The following is a 26,134-nucleotide window of genomic DNA, read 5'->3' as shown; positions in this document are numbered from 1 at the left end:
AATGATGCTATTTCATGTATTGTTTTACTGTAATGTTATAACCTTGGTGTAATGGTTTGCTAAGAAATATCGTATGGTGTTTAAACCAGATAATGTTGTCTTAATCAGAGGTCTACATAATACGATATAGCTCAGTAAAAAGAGTCTGTCAAAGAACTGTTATTGGTGTCAGTGATTCAAATGTTCTGTGTTCTCCGTTTTGAGAGTAAATGAAGGTCATAGTGACAGTTTTAGCAAACATAAAGCCAATGTCTCTATCGCCACCTGCTGGAGAAATGGACTTCCAATTATTGTGATAGTCAACCAATATCGTTTTCAAGAGTCTGCAACATAATTCTGAACAGTGGCTTCTGTTGTAATTCTTTTTATTAGTACGACATGTGACCTTATTAAGTTGAAGTACGAGTGAAAATCAATATGGACATAAACTACACTCTCCATAAACCAGGAGGATTCATGCATGTGCAGTCCTTGGTGCCAAGTGTTAGGTCATAAAATACATTGATTATTCTGCCAGATGGAACACTGTATTTCCACAGTAAAATTCTGAGAATATTGCAATGATAATAGAACCTGTAGTTTAGTAGTGACCTGTAATTCAGCTTAATTCAGTAGATGTAAAAATAAATAGTCAAGGCATAATTAGCCTTTGTTTATTTACACATGGGAATCTTTACCCCCTCATGCCTGTGCTAAAAACACTTGAGCACAAAGGAGCCTCGTTAAAGTGAGAGCGACTAGTGCTGGAAAGTGCAGCAGGCAGAGCAGTGCAGAGCTGTGGGTGGTTGCATAAAGGCCACTTGTTCCAGTCTCAGTAGTACCTAAGCAACAGGTTGTGTCTGAATCAGGGGCCCTCGGTGCTGTAGCGATGGAAACGCTGGAGACAAGCCAGAGGCAGGATGGGAAAACACAAGATTTATCACTGAAACACATTATTTTACACTCCAGCTTTTCAAAAGTCGAGTCCGAGGGATTTTTAGTTGAAACATGACAGAAAGATGAATGGTGTTGAATTCGTGTTGATGAGATTAAATGCTTATAATGATATTCACATTTCTTGCAGTATGATCAAAATATAGTGAAATGGTAATAGTTTTCAGGCTAAATGTAGTCCAAAACAACAACAAAACAAAAGTTGTTCACAAACTCCCTTCAGATGCCCTTGTGAATTTGGCTTTTGCCTTTGTAGGGCTGAGTGTGTCCAAATAGAAAATAATTTTAGTAAGTGACTTTGCACTTACATGCCTGAGGTCGATGCTTGTGTCCTAGTTCATAGACGTAATAAATGACATACTTGCAAGCATCAGAACTGCTGTATTCTGCATTTGGCTCAGTATACTTAACCTAAGACCTATAGCTCCCAGAATAGACACTATCTCTAGATGTATGAATGAAAACATTTTTTGTTTTGTTTTTTCATGATAATGTGGGCCACTTTTGTGTATGAATCTTTTCAATTGAAATGTACAAAGTGAGCAGCATCTCTGAATGGGTCACTCCCAGTCTTTCACATACAGTATTTTACAGGTATAATTGTATCTTGTATAAACTGAATTTGTCATGATGTTGTCCCAGACCTTGTTTTCCATGACCTTCAAGAGCAGAGAGTGAGTGATCAGCTCCTGGCAGCAGGACAACAGGCTGACTCAGTGTAACTCTGAGAGCCAGTTCAGACCCGGATAACACAGCAATGTTGCACTTTATGGTTTGCAAAACACATTGCCCTGTGCAACCCAGTTTAGTACTGAATGCTGGCAAAGCTATGTGTATAGCTTTGCCAGCTTCATTCTACATCATTCTTTTATGTGTAGAATGAAGCTGAAAAATGTCACGGGCTTGTGCAGCAGAGTTTAGGGGTTAAAGCTGCTGCACATATGACTAAGCACTATTCGGTTGTGAGCGTTGCAGGTTCAAGTCAAGACTCCGACAATTTGCTTTGTCTCTCCCTGCTCTTCACCCCTCTTTACCCTGAGCCCTCCTATAAAGCCTAAAAATCCCACAGGTACAAAGGTATGAAAGTAGCACAGTGGTCTGTGCTCGTATGTGCAGAATTCAAGCTATTTGATATGAATATATGCGAGGCACTTTTAAATGAGAACTTGTGTCTTTGTTGCTGTACGTTGCTTTCTGTTGCTGGTCTGTTCCCAATAACAACCTTGTTGTGCTTCATGTTCCACGTCGCAGACAGAAAAAGGAGAGGAGGCATCAGGGGACAAACAGCGCCCCAGCCCTGCGCCCCTTAACCCCCCTCCCCCCAGCCGCCCCACTCACCGCTGGCATGCCTTCGCACGGCACTGGCTCCGCCAGACCCGCCGTCGGAACAACGGGGCCGTCCCGGTAACTACAGAAAACAGCGCTTCACTAACAGTACTAACGGTTTCTATATTATCTGTAAATGGCTTGTGTGAACTCCTCACCAAGTGTTCACCACTTCCATAAAATAGTCACATTAATCACACTTAGTTTAATGGTCTGACGTTTTCTCGTGCATCCACTCTTAATGTTTGAGCATCAGTTCAAGGCCCAAAAAACAATGCTTTAGTTGTTAACAATGTAACCACTGTCCTGAGTCGCACATTATACGTATATTGTAGTTTGAAAAAAAAAAATTAAAGTAACCAAAGTGCATTGGTCATTACTCTGGTTACAGAAAATTCAAATTCTGAGGGTTTTGTCCAATCAAGCGTCCACAAGCTCAGGCTTAATCAACTCTCGTTTCCTCTGGGACCACATTAGTTCAGATGAGAGCAGATGTTTTTCTGCCTTTCAGCACAAAAGCCCCAAATCTGGGACAAATATGCATTTATAAGGGTGTTGCGAAACACAGGCACTCTAACACAGATTGATACATAAAAATGTAACTCCAGTGAAGTAAGCTGGGTGACAAATCAAATAAATATCCGCACCGGTCACCTCATCTGACCACCTCTGGATATTATGTGGAATAACAACATGCCAGTAGTCCGTACCACTCTGCTCCAAATGTGCAGTGAAAAGAAAGATGAGAGTCCCCCCTGCTGGTCATGTCAGTGCATAGCCACTCTGACCATGTTCTGTAGTTTCATGTGCATAAAACCTCAGCATTGAACCTGCCTCTGCACTCAGCACGGAAGTTTACACAATAAAACAAAAGCTTTTTTTACTTTTATTTATGAAACGCACACTGCGAGCAGCTTAATCTATTCGGGCCATTCATTGGCTTCTTATGACCAGGGGGGGAACCCTTTCAGTTTTCTGTTTGTTTACTGTTATTGTATCACCATGTATACAGTAGTAAAATTACCAAATACTGAATTCTGTACCAACACAATCTGAAGGAACAACACAATATCTCCATTATTTTCAATACAAAAAATGTTCATATTGTGTCCCTCCCCTGGCCGTACCATGTCACTCTAGATGTCCATCAGTCTTTGTGCTTCTAGTCCTGTCCTGTCTGGTCCCGTCTTCTGCTCTTCACTTTAATTCTTTAAAACTTTTCCTTCATTCTTAATCTCATCCTAATCCAACCATATCTATTTCAGAAGCCTCAGAATCTTGTGAAACAAGACCCACTTTTGCATGTTTCCAGCTGAAGTGTTAAAACATCTGTGAAAGTCCGGACTGTTCTCTCCACATCTGCATGTCCTCGTGTTGATGCTCTGCTCAGGAGCCTGGAGGCAGCACAGCTGTCTTTGACTATGGAGGCAAAGTTTGTATTATGTCTTTGTAAATTTATTGTAGTAATATGGGCAAAACATGCTCAATACGAAATAACTGCAGAACAGGTACATCAGCTCCACATATCCACAGCTATAAACATATTTGACAAAGGATTATAGCAGACAGCCGCAAATTTTGTCACATTGGCACAAATAAATAACTTTAAAAATCAACAACTAAATAGGGAATCATCACACAGTGGTCTCTATCCAGTTAGAACAGCAGATTCCTCCAGACTCTATGAGCAGCATCAGAATCTAAGCAGTTTACAGTCTTTGTGTCTGACTTACAATGGACCCAGCTCTGTCTCTGAAGATCACTCGCCTTCAGCTCAGTGTCCCGCTCTGGAACAGCACTGTGCTCATCAACTCTGTCCTTTTCAGTACTTTATTCTCTATGTGCACGTGACTCAAGTGTGTTTAATTGATGTAAGCACAAAGGTCTGTGATCTGTGTTTGGTGGTGGTGTTTCCCATTCATTGTATAAACCATCTCCTTAGCCTGCGGGCTGCACATTGGTTCCCACAGACAAGCATCAAAACCTGGAAACTGGTCTTGGTTGTACAAATCATTCTGTTGCTGTAATTGGCCGACATTGACACAGTAGGAACAGTTTAAACTCTCTGTTTATGTGTGTCCCCATAAGACACTTCATCAACAGCGCCTTTTCAGGAGACAATGTGCAGCTGATAATGGCAGAACAGAACAGCATAAAGATTTTGATATTAAACAATAACCCATTGATGCCTGTCCTGTGTGCCTGTACCTATAGTCTGTGCTCAGTCTGTGTACTGCTCTATGCTGCGGCAGTGGAGGCCCTCTCTGTCACATGTGAGGGTAATGAAAAGCAGATTTCTGCTCTTTTTCTAATTGTCCTGTTGTCTTCTGTCTCAGGATCCTTGTGAACAGCTGATGCCACCTGGAGACTGGAAGGTAAGGGCTTTTAGTCAGCACTAGACGTATCTATCAATTGTCCTCACCTTTGGCCGGAGTTTTCTTTCAATCTTTTGTTAGGTTGAGTTTTTGTCTGCACTGTTGGAATATTGCTATTTCAACTTGGGTCTCGATATCTTTTGTTGGTCATGTTTGATTTATGTATCAGTTTGGGGGCGACAGAGGGGTTGAGAGGTTGGAGGTTTGAATCCCGGCTTCCACATGTGCATGGGCAAGACACTTCACCCACCTTGCATCCAGAGCCTGCAAACATTGATGCGTGAATGAGTGTGAATGGGTGAGTGGTTTGTTGATGTAAAAGCATTTTGAGTGCCTGATGTAAGTGGAAAAGCGGCAGAAAAATTGTAACCATTTACCATTCAGTTGTTGTTTTTTATCAAATTGCACAGTTCTCTGCCCCATTTTGTTTCCTGGTGATTTCATGCTGAACTGTCCACAAGGCATGAAGAAATGTGGACCGTGAAGATAAAACTCGTGCTGGAGCTGTTTTGAAACAAAGTTGAAAAGGCTTTGGAGCTGAAGAGTAATTACCGTATTATCCGGACTACAAGTCGCACTTTTTTTTGGCTGTGGGTGCGACTTATATATCAAAGTATATAATTTCACATGTTTGTTATTTTCACACTGACAGCCGCTAGAGGGCGCTCTAGGCTGGTGTACCAGTATCTGCTTCTCCTGCACCACTGAAGATTAAAAAAATGGTAATCGAGCAGCAGAAATAAAGTTTGGAGTGAGCGAGAGACTTGTGACGGACTGGCGAAAAACGAAGGTTACTCTTACTGCAATGACAAAAAAAACAAAAAAGCTGATTGCGGGCTAAAAGCTAGATGACTACAGCGAAAGGAACGAGTTTGCAAATGCAACCTTGAACAACGTGATGCCGGGAGAGGCTTGTAAATGGTGCTGTTATGCCCAGGCTGGTGCGATGTTTTTTTCTTCTTCATTATACATTTCTTGGCTGATGCGACTTATACGCCGGAGCAACTTATAGTACGGAAAATACAGAACTTCAGCCACACTTTTTGCTTTAAAAGTTTCTTTACTCTTGGCTGATTGCCTCTTGTGATTTTGCGATGCCAAATTGTTCGTAGCAAAGGCTGTAGTTGTGTGAAATGGTTTGTCTGTCAGTGATTAAATGGTCATTGTCTGGGGTTTGCTCTTTCACTCACACCTAAAGCTCACGGGACAGGCTCCATCCTCCAGCACTCGACAATCACTGGGCACCACAATTAGTGTTAGCCTATCGCTGACTATAATTGAAATGTGTAATGAGTCATTTGCACAGCACAGATCGGTCACTCCAGTTACTAAAAGCTGCAAAGCGCGCAGCACAGCCTATAACAAAAACATACGGTGATTTAAAAATGTGTCAAATCCAGCTTTAAAAAGGTGTGCCCGCGGAAAAGGTTGCGCTTGACAAGAGTTTTTTATGACTCCTACAGTGCTGTCTGTTATAATAGTGCTACATTGCCCCCCCATGCAGAGTATATGTTTCAAGAAACGACCGTTTTGCCCAGTCAGATGGCCTTGGCTAATCTATGTGGAGGATAAAGTTGGCAGTATAGGAGCCGCAGTTACATACTGGGCTTACGGTAGGGTCACGACTGAGTCAACAGGAACGGGGGGATAGAGGCAGGGGAAAAGGTTCAAAAGAGCAGGGCAGCTCAATACCACTGTGTTCTACTGTAGAGAGAGAGTGCTCTGCCGTCTGCACGCTGGCTCCATCACAAAACTCTGAGTCTGCACGTACACTGCGTCCTCAGCATCACACGCACATATACACCTGCTATTTTATTATTTATTTTTAGCCAGTGTTAGTATCAGTGAGATGGTGTTAAATGAGACTCATCTTGGCTAGATTTGAGCATATCTGCTGATGTATTTATTTACTTAATTATTGATTGATTACTTTCCTACACTGTCCTTTTTAGGAAAGTGGGTCTTTTGATTTTGTCCTTTAGTTTATGGGTTTGCGAGCAAATCATCCGTTTCCAAACAAACTGAAATGACCTATTTGACACAATGGCCACAATGGCTGAGAACTGCCCACAGTAGTGCACTAAGCCTGTGACTTTTTTGACTGCATTACAAACACACATCTACTTTTATAGTGGAAATTACCAGAAGGCTTTTTTGCACTTACTGTGATGCTGCGGTGGCCCATGAACACAATGCTTTTTTTTTTTTTTTTAATGCAACGATGCTTGAAGATTAGACACAGCGTTATTGTTTCATAATTTTCTGTGCTGTTTTCTGTTCTATTGCTTTGTTTTTAGCCTTATAATATAGGTACCAGGATGACTATCTGGTGAAGTTCATGTCGATGAATGGATGAAATGTTGCAACTTTACTTTTTATTACATCACTTAGTTCAAAATGTTTCAACCTTTTGCAGAGCACAGAGATTAAAGAGAAAACAGCAAGTTTGTTGATTCTGTAGTCCAAGTCACTTTTTTTCCAAACATAATCATGATTTCAGGAAAGCCATACTGTGTAACATTTCAACTTATTAAGTGAAACATAAACAAGCACTGATTGATGTTTTTAGTAGCGAGAAGTAACTCCAAATACATGCGTCTTTTTACTGAGGCTGACTTCTCTTCTCTTCAGACCTTGCTCGTAACTCTTCTGGTAGCTGGACATCACCAGCTCACCACAATGGAGATGTTTCAGCTTCACTTTGACGTGGAAAATGCAAAGCATAGATTATAAGTGGTATGTTTATGTATCTGCAATTTACAACTGTGCGATGAATAGCTGGACATAATCTGGATTGCTCCACAGTGTGACTGTAGAAATGAGGGAAGTACGGTGTTTGTTTGTTTGATTTATTTAGCATTTATTTCACCTAGCCTGTCTCTTCAGTACAAATCAATCAGAAAATGGCTGCTAGCGTGAGAAGAGTTGAAGGAAGGTCCATTTGTTTTTGTCTTGGTAGTGTGGCCTGATTAAGTCAACAGCAGGGGCAAGGTGAGAGTGGTGCTGATGAGAGCTGCTGTCTCCTGCCTCTGGACTGACACCATCATTGTCCAATCAGTCGCAGGGGAGGCCTCAACGTCAGCCAATAGCACGCCCTGTCTCCTTTAGGGGGGCAGGGGGAGGGGTGATCGCTGTTGCCTTCATAAGCGGCAGCAGCGCATGGGCAGATAGACAAAGGCTCTGTAGCAGCATCCTTAACTGCTCTGCCGAGAGTTGTACCCCAGGACCTAGTCGCCACAGACCGGAGAGAGGCCTGGCTACTACCGCTCGCCGCACGTCCGCTCCCGATAACTCCACTCCCTGCAGTCCGCCTGCCGAAAACATGCCCGAGTGCTGGGACGGGGTGAGTGCCATTGTCTGAGAACATCTGATGCCAGCTTTTGCCACTCTGATGCCTTTATCTGCTGTTGCTTCATGGTATTAACTGTGAGCTACAGTGTATTTGTCATAAAACCTAAATAAATTACTGTTAAATTGTATGTCATGGTTGTGTGATGTTCTATATGAAAATGTTATTGTTCTTTGACTCAGTGCAAGTTGTGCAATGCAGTCTTTTTTATTATTATTTGTATTGTATTTTAATTTTATTTGCTCTAAGTCTACACACATACAGTATTTCTGCTGGACTCTCACAGTGTTTACAGTGTGAGGCATATTTGTAGACCAATGCACACACTCACTCTGTTGGATAATATAGATTTAAAATTACTAAAAGACAAAATAAAGACGTGTGTAAAAAATAAGATTTATTCACACACGTTTTGCATTGTCATCATGTTGTGCTTGTGCATGACGAAGGCACTGTGTAAATGAGGTAGATGGTCACTGTGTGACTGCCCCACTGACACACTTAAACAGTATAGATGCTGAGCAATGCACAGATGCTCACTCCGCTGCGGATAAACACGCTGGAGCGCTAGTGTGTGCGTGCTTGTGCTGTACATGAGTGATGGTGTCTACAGATGATAGAAACCGTCTTCCATTTTGGCAACCTTGTCGAACAGACGTGCCAAGATGTGCGTGCAACAAAATGACGCAGGTGCATTTTTCACATTGAAGTTGCTGATTTGCTCAAGCGCCCGTTATAAAAAGAAGCATCAGCATGTGGGAAGTTGCATGTTTTTATTTGGTTCAATATTATAGTCCTGAGAGTCATTGATTTCCAAATTGTGTCCAAAAGCTGTTGTAACTGGCTCAAATTAGACGGCTTATCAGACTGATAGTCGGGGCAAGAATAATGAGAGATTACCAGTGGATTAACTCATTGCTGTGGTGCTCTGTGTCTTTGTCTGCTGTGAGCGGATGTTTGTGCTCTTGGCAGTTGTTGTTTCTATTATAAGCCTGTGGTAATGGTATGGTGTTACTCAGATGAGATGCTGCAGTGGAGACTGGCAGAAGCAGGTGGACAATAGCTGTTCACTTGGCCACATTTGCTACACGCAAAACATTTCTTGGAATTATGAGTGACATTCAATGTAAAACCACATCTTATTTCATATGCAAATCCACTCTTTATGCCAGTCCCATGCCTGGACAAATCTCAAAAGTACAGCAAAACCGATCTAATCGTCTAATGATCAATATGCATATGAATTCACTGTGTTGTTTTTGCCCTTACTGTTGCATGCATAAGTAAATAGCTTTGAAAATGTAAAACACCCTGGTCTAAGATATAATCTTTATTTAAAGCCCTATTCCTCTTTCATAGACTAGTAAAGCACTGTGAAAAGGTCAGCAAACCTAATCAATTAAGTGCGTTCCAGTTAGAGATGTGCATGTGTCTATGGGAGTTGACTTTTAGAGTGCTATAGACTGTCTGTCAGCAACAGTCATGTCAACAAAGGCCTCTGAGCATGTTTTAATCCCTGTGCAGTGCTGCGCTCTTCAGCACCACCACCCGCACTCGCACACACCTCCATTTTGAGTGGAGCTCTGGCCACAGTGTGCTCACAAAATGTGGGTCAGCAACACGCACTGTACAGGACAAACAGACACAGATTTATCTATCTATCTGGGTGTGTTTTTGAGAGCCGCTCTCATCATCCAATATGTTTCATTATGTCATGGAGGCGTTAAACATAGATGGTTTGCAATTTACAGAGAAAGTGGCTTATGTTTTTGGCTTAAATTGAACTGAACTATTTTTTGCAGGAATGTCATTTTTGTAATATTTAAGACAATTATTGAACATCACAAGGAGAATGCTGATTGGAAGGAATCATTCAATGAGAATAGTTGGAGATGGAAGTGAATGGACATATTAATAAACATAATGGTGGGAATAATGAATAGCAATATAAGATCAGACGTAAACACAGTAAAGTTGTTTCATTGCATTTGGTCCCAGACAAACCTGTGACCTGAAGACTATGTTATTTAAATGAACTTGTTGCTTTCCGGAGGCATTAGCTGTTTGCAACACACAACAGAACAAAACAAATATAACATGGGAATTTGCACTAATACCTCTGCATCACAAAGGATCTCAACAATTACCTGTGTTTAGTTGTAAAAGTAGGGCTGACCGATGGATGTTTTCTGTTACAGATCGCTGTCTGGCACTGTTCCCTGTTGACTTAAAGAGGCTGCGTCTGTTTTTTATTATTTCAGGAACACGATGTGGAGACCCCTTATGGGATGCTGCATGTGGTAATCCGCGGGGCGCCAAAGGGGAACAAGCCTGCCATCCTCACCTACCACGATGTGGGATTGAATCGTGAGTCTGAGGCGCTTGTGTGTGAACGATGTACCTGTCTCTGTGCAAGGGTGTTTTTGTGCTTTTCCAAAGGCGATAATGAGCACCACGCTCACGGGTTGCTCACATCTAAAGTGGGAGGCCAGTGTCACCCGCGTAAACCTGTTAATTAAACAAAGATGCACAACGTTATGCTTTTACCCGTCACCTCATCCCAGTGAGAAACAGGTGTGTGGTTTATGTAACATACCTCAAAATAGAGCAGGGCAAGAAAGTTTTTGGTAGTTATATAAGGGTAAATAAGATTGTTCAAAGACCTAATATACACAAGATTGTAATAGTGTTTTATTGTCTCGCTAAGCCAGAAGATGGCTTTTTCCCTCACAAAGTACTGCTTCCAATCATATCAACTGTAGCTGTTTTCAAGTAATACCTAAAACACGACAGCCAGATATACGTCTATAACAAGACTTTACCATGTCTGAGCTAGGGCCAAACCAGGTCTGCTGCAGGAACAAGTGTTTGAAAACAAGAACTGACACAGAGCAGGACAATGATGTGAATAAAATGCATTCTACATTAACCTACAGTGAAGGGATATACAAAATCATGGGAACAGGACACATCTGTGATTCTGCTTTATTTTACGGTAATGTGACCCAGCATGAAATCTGTGAAATACAAGGAATCAAGTTACTATTTTCTTGTTAATAGTATGGAAACAGGGTTAATGTTTATACTGTGATCGCAACAGATCCCAACAGATGACTATTCAACCTCTGTCCTGTTGGCTCACTTTGTCTCTATGTACGGTCATAATTCTTGAGCAAATGTGGCATTTCGAGTGGTAGTGGTATTTTAACAAATTAATTTACTGTAGAATGTGAAGTATCTCATGTAACAGGTGGGCTTTTATACATTTTGAGGGCTGGCGCCATCTGCTGTCCGTTACATTGATTAATAGAGTGTGAAAATATACAGCGCCAACACTGCACTTAATACTGTCTGAGTTGCCAATGATTCAATAAAGAGGGAATAAACTGTGTACTAGGAATAAACAGCAGCAGCAAAATGTGTTGGTTGAAAAATAGGATCTGCAAACAGTAATAGCAACACAGAATGATAACCGGAATAGGCTACAGGGGAGTCGGGGTGCATTTGTTTTGTGCCTAATAATGGAGCAGGATCATCTGGGGACCCAAATGGAGGGCTGTGTTAAAGTGAGAGGCAGAGATGTCGTGAAATGTAGGTCAGAAAAACATCCCAGCCAAGCGCAGGGAGGAGGAGGGAGGGGCCACTGCAGAGCTGCATCAACACCGATCTGAACATGTCTCAACCTAATTCAACCTTTTGGCAAATAATGCAATTAAAACCAATTAGAAAGAAGAAAAAGGCAGAGACGGTACATTTTTCTGTTTGATATTTGCGTGGTGTAAAAGAGCAAGAAATAGAAGTGGGTTATTTGTATTCAAAGAGAGAATGCATTGGTTGTAAATGATGAATGAACATTTTAAATTGAAGATGAAAAGTGGAGCGCAGGCAGGGGCAGGCTAACCCCGGGATTCCACATCATCCGCCTGTGCGCTCAGCTCCACTCCGCTCCGCCCCGACTCCGAACGGCTGCGACATCAACGCCCACTGTCTCCGCTTCAGTCCGCCCCGGTCCACTCCGCCAGTGCTCCAGCTCCACGAGGAGCACGCGCACAAAGCAACGACTTTGAGAAATAAAACTCCCAATAAAATAATAAACAACTGTTTATGAGCATGCGAGCTATACCGCGTTGAAGCATGAAGCCTGTGCCCCCCTCATGCGCGAGAGAGAGAGAGGCAGAAAAAAAAGTTACGTGAACGAAAGCAACAGAAGCTGAATCGGGTCGTGTGATTGTTTTTGTGATAACAAACTCCGCAGGGGGAATTATCGAGGTCACTTTGTGTAAAATAGTGACATTTTCGTTAAAATAAAGTCCGCTCGGAGGGAATTTACTTTGAAAATACGGATATTGTTGTCGTTCTCTTTCCCGTTTGGTGCGGTCTGAACTGTGGAGCTTGATCCGGCCGGAGCTGACGCGGCGCAGACGGACCCGAAAATAGGGTTGATCCGTATTTTTATCGTGGCGAGGCGGAGAGGCGGAGAGGCGACGTAGGCCCCTCGGAGCGGAGTGGACGATGTGGAATGTTTCTGAACGTTCAACATAGCAACGCATTTGCTGCGGAGGTCGGGGCGGAGTGGAACGGAGCGGAGCGGGGCGAGCACGGAGAATGTGGAATCTGGGGGTAAGATTGTGAGTAGGACCGGAGTGAAAGGAGGTCAGTGAGCCGGATGCAGGGAGAGGCTCTGGGATGAGTCAGCATTAGCCTAGGAGAACGTGGAGGAAACTGGGCCACGTTTGTCAGTTTGGGTATTTGAAATTTAGGCAATGCACCAAAAAAATGACTACCCTGGTTATAAATAATGTGAATTAATTATGCATGAATAGAAATAAAAAAGGCTCATAATAACAATGTATGAGCAAATAATCTTAATTGCAAAATTTGACTAAATCACAAGAAGCCACAATAAATTGCAACATCACTGCGGTCATATGACAGAGATTTAGATTGTTTTGCTCACAGCCTGAAAGAAAAATGCAAGGTAACTTAAAAATGTGCCAAACTCATGTAATCACTTTCCTGATTTTGTTTCATTTTAGCCTCGTATTTAGTCTTGTTTTGGCACCGATTTGATGAAAACACATTTTGTTTTTTATGGATAATGGAGAGTACAGTGTTGAAATGGATTTAAGAAATATCGCAATAATTTGTATAGAAATAATGTTAGCATGGGAATGGGATTCACTGTTCCCATATTATTACTTGAATTAGAGCAGAATTAAGTGTTAGACCAAGTTTATTGAAAGATGTTACTTCCTTGGCCTCCAAGAAAACGTCAGTGTCGGACATGGCGCACATTCCCTAACTCAGCTGTGTTAATTGGTCCGTTTAAAAACCGCTGTGGGCCCGAGCCTGAGGATGAGAACGTTGTGGCTTCGTGGTCTGGTGCGGACACACATAAGTAAAAGTAGGGCACAGCAGAGAGAGCTCACATCTATTATACATCAGCCTCTATCTGTGGCATCCCAAAGTGCACTGTAACAGAAGTAAACAGATTCAAACCACTGACTTCATTTGTTTGTTTTTTACAATTTGTTTCATACAAATTTGTATTGACTGAATAAAATGAAAAAATCTAGTCAAACTAACTGCTAATTTCACTCAATCATCAATCATTTTTGCTCCGTCATTAGGTTAACTGCCTGTTGTGATAGTATTTTTTCCTCTATCACAAAGACGTCATGTGTCATTTCTCGCTCGTTGGCTCAGACTCAGCAGCACAGATGGTCCCTACCCGGCTGAGGCGCTGTTAGGTTCGCTGACTGTCAGCAGATCTGCCCTGCCATGTTTGCTCTACCTCTCTCTCTCTTCTCTCTGATATCCCTCTGTGCCTCTCTGTCCCGTAGACAAACTGTGCTTCAACACCCTCTTCAACAATGAAGACATGCAGGAGATCACCAAGCACTTTGTGGTGTGCCACGTGGATGCCCCGGGACAGCAAGTCGGAGCATCGCAGCTTCCACAGGGGTAACTCATACAATAATACAGCATGGATAGGAACATGTGTAGAAATCAATCTTATGTTATGTGATGCTGTAATATCAGTCATCAGTCAGTCATGTACCGTATTTTCCAGACTATGAGTCGCACTTTTTTTCATAGTTTGGCTCGGGGTGCGACTTAAACTCAGGCGCGACATATATATATATAAAAATATATAATTCCACTTGTTTGTTATTCTCACACTGACAGACACTAGAGGGCGCTCTAGGCTTGTGTACCAGTATCTGCTACTACTGTACCACTGAAGATTTAAAAAACGGTAATCGAACAGCAGAAAGAAAGTGTGGAGTGAGAAACTTGTGAGGGACTGACAAAAAGCTCATCGTGGGCTAAAAGCTCAATGGCCACAGCTCGAGGAACGAGTTTGCAATTGAGAACTTGAACAACGTGCTGCCAGGTGAGGCAGAACGGTGCAGTTGTACGCCTCCATGCCCAGGTAGTTGCCAAGGCTGGTTTGACTTATACTCCGGAGCGACTTATAGTCCGGAAAATACGGTTGCTTCCTTTGTCAATTTGATAGGACATGAGTAGTTTTAAAGCCACACAACACCGGCATGCTCTGCTTTAACCACCGAAAGCCAAACATGAGGTTTAAAAAGGGGAATGTTTTCTCTTCCAAATGCCTTCTTTTGAAAACCAAATTAAATCTAGCATTGTCTGTGTTTAGCAGATCATTAGGAGCATGCTTGATACTGTATCTCTGGCATGTTTGTTTATTTTACAGTTTAGTTGTTGTGACCCTCAACATCCATCAGCATCTAAGGCCGCACACACAATTCACCAATTAAAAATGATTCTCCTCTCCACAGTTACCAATACCCCACCATGGACCAACTGGCTGGGATGCTGCCCACTGTAGTCCAGCACTTTGGGTGTGTATTTACATTTTAAAGGACTATTTATTCTATGGTGTTCAAGGTCTCTCATTAATACATTTCTCTGTATACTGTGTGTGTTTTCAGATTTAAAAGCATTGTTGGAATTGGAGTTGGCGCCGGAGCCTATGTCCTGGCCAAATTTGCTGTAAGTAGTTCCCGTATATCAAGATATTAAGTAATTATTAAATTGCATTCCCACAATCGTCTTTCTTTTTTCAGCTGATCTTTCCTGACCAGGTTGAGGGCTTGGTTCTCCTCAACATTGACCCTAATGGCAAAGGCTGGATTGACTGGGCTGCCTCCAAAGTAAAACGGGTCATAGATTATATCATTCAACTCACTTTGTTTTATTGACGCTAATCAATATTTTTTTTACCTCATAGCTGACCGGTCTGACCAGCTCCCTGCCCGATACAGTACTGCCACATCTGTTCAGCCAGGTACAAGAAGTCACACCAATGACTATGTTTTACAGTATATTAGACAGTTAGACTGACCTTTAAGCGGTAAATTGCAGGAGGAGCTGGTCGGCAACACAGAGCTGGTGCAGAGCTACAGACAACAGATCAACAACAACATCAACCAGTTCAACCTGCACCTCTTCTGGAACATGTACAACAGGTGAAGTCGCGAATGACATTTCTCTCGTGTAGACTTTTGCTGTAATTTGTAGCTTGACCTCTTACCCCCCACCTGAGCCGAGCACTTTTTCCTTTAGTTTGGCTTTACCCAAGTCTAAAAGCTTCTTGAAAAAGAGCAACAAAAACGTGCCGTAAAAGCAACAATAACACAATTAAAAAAGTGACAAAAATGCAGCAAAAAAATGACCAAAAAAAACCCACAAAAAGAGTGACAAAAACGAGGATGAAAACCAATGGCCGCTAGCTGCTAATCCCCCATTGAAATGCATTGGACTTTAGACACGTGAAAAACAATTTTAGAGCCCCTAAACTTTCTACAGCTAGATATTCCTCCTGTGATAACGCTGGGTTAGCTACAATTAAAGGGACCAGGCTGGTTTTAATGAGAAAAACGTTTGAAATCTCGTACTAATGAGGGTCGGACTGTTAGCATTGGAGCAGCGTGAGCTACACGTCACACAGGGGTCGAGTCTACACTGAAGATCCCGCCCTTATGCCCTTTTTAGGAACATGCTTCGTCAGAGCTCAGGAGGGCGAGTCTGTAAACCAGAACCTGCCATGATTTCCCTCTCGAGCGTAGTCATTGTAGCAAACGGGGAGGAGTGAGTTAATGGTCTATGATAAAACCCAACAAAAAACGTGACCAAATAGTAACAAAAATGTAGCAAATGCGTGACAAACACTTGACCAAATAGTGACAAAAACGTGACCAAATGATGACAAAACGTGACCAAATAGTGACAAAAACATGACAAAATAGAGACAAAAGAGTGACAAAAACGTGGCCAAATAGTGACAAAAACGTGATCAAATAATGACAAAAACGGGACCAAATAATGACAAAAAGGTGACCAAATAATGACAGAAATGGGACCAAATAATGACAGAAATGTGACCAAATAATGACAGAAATGTGACCAAATAATGACAAAAACGAGACCAAATAGTGACAAAAACATGACCAATAATGACAAAACTGGGACCATATAGTGACAAAAACGGGACCAAATATTGACAAAAAAACGGACCAAATAGTAATAAAAACATGACCAAATAGTGACAAAAACATGACCAAATAGTGACCAAAACGTGACCAAATAGTGACAAAAATGTGACCAAATAGTGACCAAATAGTGACACAAATGTGACCAAATAGTGACACAAAAGTGACAAAAACGGGGATGGAAATACAATAAATATTTACCAAACCAAAAACCACAAAGAGTGAAAAACAAGAAAAATACGGAAACACAACAAAAAAGTTCTGATCAGTTTTGTAGGTCTTAGCTTTCAAATGAGCCATTACGCTGGCCTATAGGCTGTAAGCTCCAGTCAAGAAGCCGTTAAATTTGGATAAAGAGCGGAGAGAGGAGAACATTGTTCAGTTAAGGTGGAAGGTAAGCGGTTAACCTAATCCTACAGAGAGTGTTTTTTGTCAGTCCCAAGTTCAGAAGAATTTAGTTCTGACTTAAGTTTTGACTAAGAAATAAGAATGTAGTTGCTGAAATAAAGGCAAAGTCACTTCCAACAACACTAACTACTCTAACCATATCCAATGTTTTGCCTGCAGCCGGAGGGACTTGGATATGAACCGTGGCGCTCTCAACGCCAAAACTCTGAAGTAAGTCATGACAAACAATCAATTATTTTGTGTGTCAGTCTGTGCTGGAGTTCTTACTATACAAATTTCACTTTCTCCCCACCTTATAAGAAATAACATGTCATAAAATAAGGTGACAATAGGTCATAGATCAACATTGCTACCTTGCACCACAACACAACCCACTTTAAAATGTTTTGTAACTCACAACAAATAAAGTGGTTAATATTGATATTGAGAGCCTGCCGTATTCAGTTTTTATCCCTTAACGCCTACCCTTTATCCCAGAAAGCTATGATCAATTACTCTTGCATTCACAATTCAAGCTGACAGACTCCTGTAGTTTAATTTAAGGCAGCATGAGTTGAATGCGCTGCTGTCTTGTAGGTGTCCGGTGATGCTCGTCGTGGGAGACAACGCTCCCGCTGAGGAAGGAGTGGTGAGTCCACTTTGTTGTTATTAAGTTGCTTTTTGACTTGACCCACTTTGTTATTCTGTGCAACTCTTGCCCAAAAATAGCTTTACGCCTCCCTCCCTCCCTGATTTCATCCTCCTCTTCCTCTATGCGTTCTGGCATACTCATTATTATGCAATAAGTATCCTGTTAGTGCCAGTTTAAAGTTTCATCAAACAGAAGTAGGTCAGGCAGTGAGTAGAGACCTGGCTGAATTTCGTTCTAACCTTCGTTCACCCTATTGCCCTATAGTCTTTGCGCTCATTGTCCATCTGTTTGCCCGTGTGGGTCCAGATGGCCTTGTTCTGTTTCGTCTCTGGGGTTTCTTGTTTTAAAACGGCCTAGATATGTATGTTTCTGCACCACTTAATCCTGCCGCATGTTTGACACTAAATCAAATCACTGCTCCTGTTCGGCCGCGGGGAGACAGAGGGATGTGGGATGGAGGTCTGGACCGGGACTGGGGAGGGAGGGGGCGTGATGTGTAGCCTGTCGGAAAGTGACAGCGGAAGTGCGGGCAGTAAACAAAAGTAGTTCTATCGGCAGAGACAGATGGAGGCCATGTAAATAATTCATGCCCCGGTGTTAGTGAGGCCGCTGCAGGTTCCTTTTTTTGTGATGTAGTGCTTCCATTTATATGATAAAGAATCACCCGTCATGCAACTTGTTTATGTGCCCTAGAGAATTAGGAGTGGCACACAGTTGCATTAAATTGGGAATTACATGTTACAGACCAATATGAGGAGGAGAGACTTAAACTACTGCTACTATGGGACTATAAACCAAGCTTTAATAATATAAATTCTTTGTCTAATTCTTAAATTCCTGAATGTATTTCCTTATTTAACAAGCATTAATGTAGTTCCATTTCACATCGCTATCAAAAATACATTTGCTATGCTGATAGGGTCAAACATGTTTAATGCTGTATTTCAATGTTTCATACAGTGTATGTGGTAGTTGCGCAAAGTGTACACACAAAGAAACATGGGACCCTTATTAGTTATTACAGTATCATATGAAAAACGTCATATACGTAAAAGATTACAAGTAGATAAAGCAAACACAAGCAAAGATCAGAAATGTAGAAAATACCTTGTGTCCTTCAGCTTTAGTTTTGATGTTTTGGTGATGGTTTGATGTTTTTTAATCTTGATTCCACATTGTCACTGCTGTTGATCCTGGCGCTGTTGATGTGGACGACGTGTGTCCACATCTGTGCACTGCAGCAGTGACTCATCTCTGCAGCGCTCTGCACTAACTGGGTCACTCACATACATGCGCTTGTCCTATGGTTGAATGAAGATCAAACTGTTGACATTTGTAATGCATTATGGCTTCGGCTTCATTGTGCGCTTTTTGCCTCTTAGGTCGAGTGCAACTCCAAGCTGGACCCAACCAACACTACTTTCCTCAAGGTAAATAATCCCCACGTGCTTTGTTTGATTGTTGGAGATATTGTATGTTGTAAGAAGTACTAGTGAGTTGTAAAGAGAGGCAGGAGATGCTGTGCAGGGGCAGAAAAATCTCAGTTGTAGATATTTATGTGAAGTATCTATATAGATATAATGTGCCAATTTTAATCTTGACATTGCAATGGTAGCCAAATATTGCATTTCTAAATGTCTTTTTTCTTTGTTTTATGCCTCAATATTCTGAAGTGCTTTAATATTTAGTGCTTTAGTATTCAGATAGGCTATACCGCCTTTGCTCTGCCCGATCCCGTTAGATCTCACAAGCTAAGCAGGGAAGGGCCTGGCTTGTACTTGGGATGGGAGACCGTTTAGGAACACCGGGAAGCATGGCTGAATGTAGTGAGTGAGTGGTTTGTGGTGGTTGGAGGGGCTGAAGCACAGACTGGTTGCCTCGCTTCCATCAGTCTACCCCAGGGCAGCTGTGGCTACAACAGGAGCTTACCACCACTGAGTATGGAGTGAATGAATAATGACAAGGGTGTAGCGCTTTGAGAAACTTGGTAATACAGGCTTGTAAAGTGCAATACAAATGTAAGCCATTATTATTTTTTCTTTGACAGATGGCTGACTCTGGTGGACTCCCCCAGCTCACACAGGTAAAATATTCACAATATTTCAGTAAAACATCAAACAGAAATAAAGAGCACTTCATACTACGATACTGTTGAATCTTTCAGAATCATAAGACCTATGATTTACCGAATAAGATTTGCTTAACCCATTGTGTAAAAGAACATTCGTTAAATTCTTCTTCACAGCCCGCAAAGCTGACTGAAGCCTTCAAATACTTCCTCCAGGGAATGGGCTACAGTAAGTATCCGCACATTGTGTCAGTAATATTTTTGATTCTCAGAATTTCCTCAGAGGGAGTAGACTTGTGTTAACTTGCCCTCTGTCTCCTTGCCCTGTTTCTCAGTTGCTTATGTGAAGGATCGGAGGTTGAGTGGAGGGCCAGGTACTGCCTCCTCCCTGTTCACCTCTGACCTCTTAGAACTGCCCTCCTCCGTAGCATTGGCATTTTGAAATTTATTTCTGGATTTGTTTTGTGATGACTACAATGTTTGGGCTGACATGAAATGTTTTGCTGTCATCTTTAGCCTTTTTGTTTATGTTTTTTATTTGCCCTTAAGGCCATACAATTCCCATCTTTGTTTTGAGTGATTTTTCCTCTTCTGGAAAAATAGTTAACCTATTCCCGTTTCCCCATCCCTCCATGTTGCCATTGCATCTGAAGTGTTGCTCTTTGCATGGCACCAAGCGCGGAGCAATGCCCAGTAGATAAGACAAGAACCGTGTGAATGCCAAAGCTATACTGTATAATAACAAGTTAGTTTTAATCACAGTTTTTATTATTCCTTTCAACATGCAGCAATTATACATCATACAAAAAAACAACGTCACAGTGTACTCATTGTGGCACTCCCAAGCCTGAGTGAATGAAAAGTAGGTTCTGTAAAGCCTTTGCAGAATCAAAGTGCAAAACACTCCTCGCTATGAAGCAGGTGATTTGCTGTGGCAACCTGAGAAGACAGACACTTAGGTGCATATACGTAGTTCTAGAGATAGATAACGTTCCATACCTGCATAGTGAATACAACTTGAAAGAGTTCAATTAAGAAGACAGTACTGCAATATTTGTAGTTGTCGCCAGGTATTTAGTAACCCCTCTGCATCAGTTTTCTCTGTATGTAACACTTAACTGGACCCTGAGCCTGTTCATTGCATGGAGCTGTTAATGTGTCCTGAATCATTAACAGCTTTATCCACTTGTTCAGTTCTTTACAATAGCCACCTTCTGTCACCAGCTGCTCAAAGGGACCTCTTCAGCATGACCCCCATGTTTACCCGATGAGCCTCTTCTCTGTCCCATCTCACAGTGTATCCACACATGGTCACTGGGCTCTCACATCTAACCAACATTGACATTCAAAGTCACATGAATATCAAGATAATGCATTAGTGCATTATCATTCTAAACACCCACACAGAATTTACTACATTAATGTATTTAGAAAATATTTCAACACAAATGTCAAACAAGTCATTTTCAAAACTGATGGAAAAAACTGAGCTAAAGAGGATCAGTCTCTATTCATTTACACTTGCAGTGCTGTGACATATTTAAGTACACTGATCTTCATTCAGTACAAGGGTAGCCTCATAAGTCCATGATAAAAGAAAAGCAACTGACCACATGTGGCTATACAACCAAATGGGATGAGAATACATTAAACCAAGTTAAATTAGCGTCGGTCCACATACTGTTTCTAACTTTATGTTGTCTTTGCAGTGCCCTCAGCCAGTATGACCCGCCTGGCCCGCTCCAGGACAGCCTCCCTGACCAGTGCCAGCTCCACAGAAGGGGCTCGCTCCCGAGCCTGCACCCACTCCGACAGCACCGAGGGGGTGGGCGCAGTCACCCAAACCATGGAGGTCTCCTGTTGAGGAGACAATACAGCCATAGAACGAGGGAGGAGGGAGGGAAGGGGGACAGGGAGGAACATAGTGTAGTCATCACCCGTGACAGCAAAAAGCAGTGGACTGATGAACCAATGGACTGTTATTTGGAAGCAGGACACACACAAGTTTTGGAATTATATATATATTTTTTTTCATTTTCTAAAATGGTAGCGAGCCAGATGGTTTAACAGGGTACAGCCAAGTGTGGATTGAAAATGTTAAGCTGGTGTTTCTCTATTTCATTTAACGCCATTAATACCCTGTCATTTAACTGTTCATGTTGGGCTTACATCATGCACAACTCAAAGCGACCTAACAATCAATTTATTTTGCTTTCTATCATTTTATATATGCTAAATTCTGGCCTTATATTTAACATCTTGTCCAATATGCTCATGAAGATGGATTCAGGTTTTGTGCTCCTTTGCTTTTTGCAGTCAGTGGTAAACAAAAGAGGGAACAAACTGCAAAGTGAAAGTTTGCGTGCGTCCTGTCTGTTCTCATTCATCTCCCTCTCATCCCTCCGTGTGCCACAGCTCGCCCCTGCCCCACTGTATAATATAATGATGCGTATTGCCCCTTAAAAACCCTCCAGAAATTTCAACTTTGTGATCCAGCACTTAACAACATAGGCTAACGTTTCGACTCTTGAAGTGTCCTACTTGTGTTTGAGTGTGTGTCCGCATTGTTTTGCCTGTACCCTTTGACACGACCGAGATGCCCTCGCCCCCCTCGCCCCCAAAGATCAAGACATTTTGTTCAGTCAAAGGTTTTCATATGTCAAATATAACTGCCAATATACTATAAAAGAGAAAGACACTTAACACGGTCGGGATGTTTAGCACACTATGACTGTATGTTGTCATTGTCAGCATCTCTCTTTGTGTTGGCCGCAGTGAGCCGTAGTGAGTGGGCGTGTCCAGGATTTGACAGACAGCAGAGCACAGCCTGTCATAGTCAAGTGCACCATAGCGTGTAAAGAGAAGATGTGTTAGTGTAGGTAGTTCACCACTGATTTAAAGCTGCACTTGGAAATATAGTATTGTATCTTTTGGCATGTGAAGTTTTGCGTTGTAGTAATCCTTTGCACTAGATTACACTTTTCTGTTTTAGAATGTTAGAGCTTTCAGCATAGGGAATTAATAGTTTATCTGTAAGACCGTCATTCATTTCACATGTTTCACTCATTTCAGTCTAAACCACCTTAGAATTACTTAACGATGATGAACTTATGTTACGATATGATTGATACGTTTGTAAACCGTATTAACACACTCATTTTGCGCAGGAAGACAATCGCATCTGATGACAATAAGATGACAAGCAGCCTGTGTAGCAGAAGACAATATAACAAAGCATGCACAAAAGCAATTGTACTAAAAAGATATTGCTTTGGAAAAGACCTCTTGTTTTTGTTGTATGAGTAACTGTGCTGCAACAGACCAGTGAGAAATGTAACATGTTGCTGAGTGTCATGCATTATGAAGACAATCCACTACATAAGTGTTGGTTAGAGTAAATGTAGTACTGTGTTCTGCATGTGGATGTGAGCTTAAGCTTAAGTCAGTGAGTAGTATGAGTAGTATTGGCAGTATTGTAGGTATATTAGATATTGGTAGGGTATTGTTCATTCAACAACCCTGTCTCCACAATTTACTTTTTTTTTATTTTCACAGGAAATATCAGTGAAAATAATGTATTATACAGAAAAGGCTTGAGATTAAGAGTTAACAAGAAAAGGTAAAGCGTTCTGGAGACGGGGTTGTGCTTAATAGCACTCTTAATGTGGATAGATGCAAGTGCAGTGGTAACAAGTATCATTGTTAGTGTGTAGCTCCAGTGCATGCATGTGGTTCTGCTGTCTACTCTGTGTGGTCTTTTACTGGACAATCACGCGCTGACCCAAACTAAACTGGACCAGGGATTGAACCAGGATCCAGTGCTAGTGTTTATTATTGTATGGTTACTTCTGAATAACACTAATCCTTTCTTTACTGCATCCAGCCCCTTGACTATGGATGTACCAAAGCTAACACATAATGCAGACACAAACACACAATAGCCCCCTTGTTAGATCGGTTTGTAATTTGGGGACCACTTTTGTCCTTAAAATGACTCAAGCAAGTTTAAAACCTAAGGATAAGAAATAGTGTGAGTGTTAAATGTTAGATGCTTGAGCCTTACTTGCTTCAGTGTGACATGTATGGTAATTTTTCCAGGGTATTGTAATTGTCCCTTATAACTAGCTGTCTCACAACAAAATAAATTACAAACCTGCGCTTTTGGCAGAAAGGATCTAAAAAGGGGGCTACATTTTAGAGGGCTGGGTGTTTTAAGGAAATGACGAGAGTGCACTTTTATTTCTTTTGTAGTTGTGCTTTACTGTGGAGTGTAACCATCATTGGTAGAAAATACATATATATCGCTGTAGAATAGTTAGGCTGTGCTCTGCTGTCTTGGAGTAACTCCTGGTTTGGGGTCCCCTTGCTTTTTTGAGCTTAGTAATGTAAATTATTTAAGTACCAAAGCCACCTATTTTCCCACATTGACTTTACAAACCCTCTGTCCTCTGCCAGAAGGGGACGTAACTACCAAACGCTGAGGTGTGATCCTATCTCTGAGGTAGCCTGTAAAAGCCGGGGCTTTTTTGGAGCCATTTGGGCGCCAAGCTCGGAATGTAGGGCAACCCCCAACCTCCATTAAAAATATCCCCCTTTCCCCATTACAAATTACAAGGTGCCCCGGCTCTCACAGGCAAACCCCGCCACACCCTTAAGGGCTATCAGCTGAAGTCACTTTGTTAGGTTAGTCTGCCGTGTTGTAGTGTTATTGTGTCAGCAACAGGGGGCCCCATAGAGCAAAGGGAATGCAAAGTGTGTGTTTCATAGAGAGAGAGATTCTGGCAGTGGTTCTATGAATGTCTATGGAAAAAAGAATGTGTTGCAGCTTAAGCAAGATTAATTATTTCAGATCTGTATTAAAAATGAAGGAATCATTCCATGGTTAAAGTTAGTTGACACCTGTCCGGATTTTCATAATACTTGCATGTAGCTGAGTCATTCTGTCATTCATCTTCATTTTGGATAAGCTATTTTCTAAATTTTCTCAAAGAAAACAAAAAGCAAAACTGCCTGGGGGCTCCTGAATGTATTGTCCCTACTGAAGTGCTGTACTGTATTGTCAACCCTCGCCTTTTCATAAAAACCTCACTGCAGTATGCACTTCTTACCTTGCCTCTCAATATTTGAATATTCTACCCCAATACATAACTGTTTAGAACAGTAGATTACATATTTTTGTTCAATACTTTTTTATATATATATTTCCATTTTTAATGTATCAAAGTTGACCCAAAAATCCTATATGTAAACATCACTATAGGTGTTCCCCTAGGGGTCCGTAGTGGGACCAAAGTTTATTTTCTTTTTTTTTTGTATTGAAAGACATGTGCAACAATTTCTTTTTTAAGTTGACATAAAAAACGCCTAAATTCAAAAACAGTGATTATGGGAGATACTTTGTGGACATTTACAAACAAATAATTATGTTACCAGTATTATTAAATCTAATAGTAGGCTTGTAAAATGAACAGAGCAATGCAAAGTGAACAGTATTGAAAACAAATCTGAACCATGGATGAAGGTTCATCATTTTGACAGACATTGCTGTATGAGGTGAACAAAATAAGTATTATTCATTGCGAGAATCCTGGAGCAGGATCAGTCCTGATCTGCAGACCTTGGTCCTCTTTGCACTTGTAGATATTTTGATTTGTAGAGCAGGTCACCCAAACTGAACACTGTATTGTGATGTACACTTTATGTTCCTCTCCTTGGACTTTTATAGCAACAGTAAAGTGTAACCTCATATTGATATACAGCTATTGGTTATGTGTTCTACTACTATCACTATTCTTACTGCCATTATTATTGATTTATATTGAGCAATAAGTTGAAGTTTCATATTTTGGGAGTCTTCCCAGTAAGCTTGTTTCTGTTCACTATAGTAGAGGGACTTACTTGCTTGGTTGTCATTCAAATGTGTACTGTAAAGATATTCTATATAAATACATAGTAACTGTCTGTCTGTGTAGTGACGAATAAAGACATTATGTCCAAATCACCTGAAGCATTTTTTATTTATTTTTTTGCATTCACTGAATTATGTAGAAAATGTACATAGCTGTTGATCAAAATGGTAAATGCTCCCCAGCCGACAGCTGAATAAAGATGGATATGTTTTGTCGGTCTGTTGACCTTTATGAAGATACAAAACATATGAAAACCCTTAAAAATAAAAAGTAATTGATGAATTATTTGAAAAGTCTTGGCACTTGTCTTCACACTTTACCTATTGATATTTCACTAGTTTCAAATAAGACAAACTAAAATAGTTACAGTATTTCAACAAGTTACCTTATTCTTTCACAGGGGAAAGTACACACATGCTATTCACAAAAAGGAGATTCATACTCTCATTGGGCACTTCCTGTTTACATAAAGATAACATTTTTAAAATAACGGTTTACCAATCCTGTCTAACTTTCTTTATAAAGCACTTAAAAACAATACTCTTTGGACAAAAGAGCTGTGGACAATGCAAAAATACAAATGGCAAGAGACAATCAAATCTAGCAAAAAAGG

At 41.2% G+C, this 26,134-nt stretch overlaps 1 protein-coding gene across 5 annotated transcripts in view; it reads left to right on the top strand.

Annotated features, from left to right (window-relative positions):
• ndrg4 (NDRG family member 4) overlaps window positions 1-24,305 on the top strand; it is a 46,231-nt gene extending 21,926 nt beyond the window's left edge. The window contains exons 3-18 of one of the 5 annotated variants that reach the window (XM_079567437.1): window positions 2,185-2,337; window positions 4,596-4,634; window positions 10,245-10,350; window positions 13,827-13,947; window positions 14,793-14,855; window positions 14,946-15,006; window positions 15,081-15,167; window positions 15,245-15,301; window positions 15,379-15,482; window positions 17,073-17,123; window positions 17,490-17,541; window positions 18,927-18,974; window positions 19,592-19,627; window positions 19,790-19,841; window positions 19,948-19,986; window positions 21,322-24,305. In XM_079567437.1, the coding sequence (XP_079423563.1) occupies window positions 2,185-2,337; window positions 4,596-4,634; window positions 10,245-10,350; window positions 13,827-13,947; window positions 14,793-14,855; window positions 14,946-15,006; window positions 15,081-15,167; window positions 15,245-15,301; window positions 15,379-15,482; window positions 17,073-17,123; window positions 17,490-17,541; window positions 18,927-18,974; window positions 19,592-19,627; window positions 19,790-19,841; window positions 19,948-19,986; window positions 21,322-21,476 (1,224 nt within the window). In that variant the 3' untranslated portion in view covers window positions 21,477-24,305. Of the gene's footprint in view, window positions 1-2,184; window positions 2,368-4,595; window positions 4,635-7,782; window positions 7,978-10,244; window positions 10,351-13,826; window positions 13,948-14,792; window positions 14,856-14,945; window positions 15,007-15,080; window positions 15,168-15,244; window positions 15,302-15,378; window positions 15,483-17,072; window positions 17,124-17,489; window positions 17,542-18,926; window positions 18,975-19,591; window positions 19,628-19,789; window positions 19,842-19,947; window positions 19,987-21,321 lie in introns of those variants that run through there. The other 4 variants (XM_079567436.1, XM_079567438.1, XM_079567439.1 and 1 more) reach the window with 4 other exon arrangements.
• Window positions 24,306-26,134: the final 1,829 nt, after the last annotated feature.

Source organism: Gobius niger (genome assembly GCF_951799975.1).
Source record: "Gobius niger genome assembly, chromosome: 12".
Taxonomy (NCBI): domain Eukaryota; kingdom Metazoa; phylum Chordata; class Actinopteri; order Gobiiformes; family Gobiidae; genus Gobius; species Gobius niger.
Note: the sequence above shows the minus strand (reverse complement) of the source record. Positions and strands in the feature narration are given on the sequence as shown.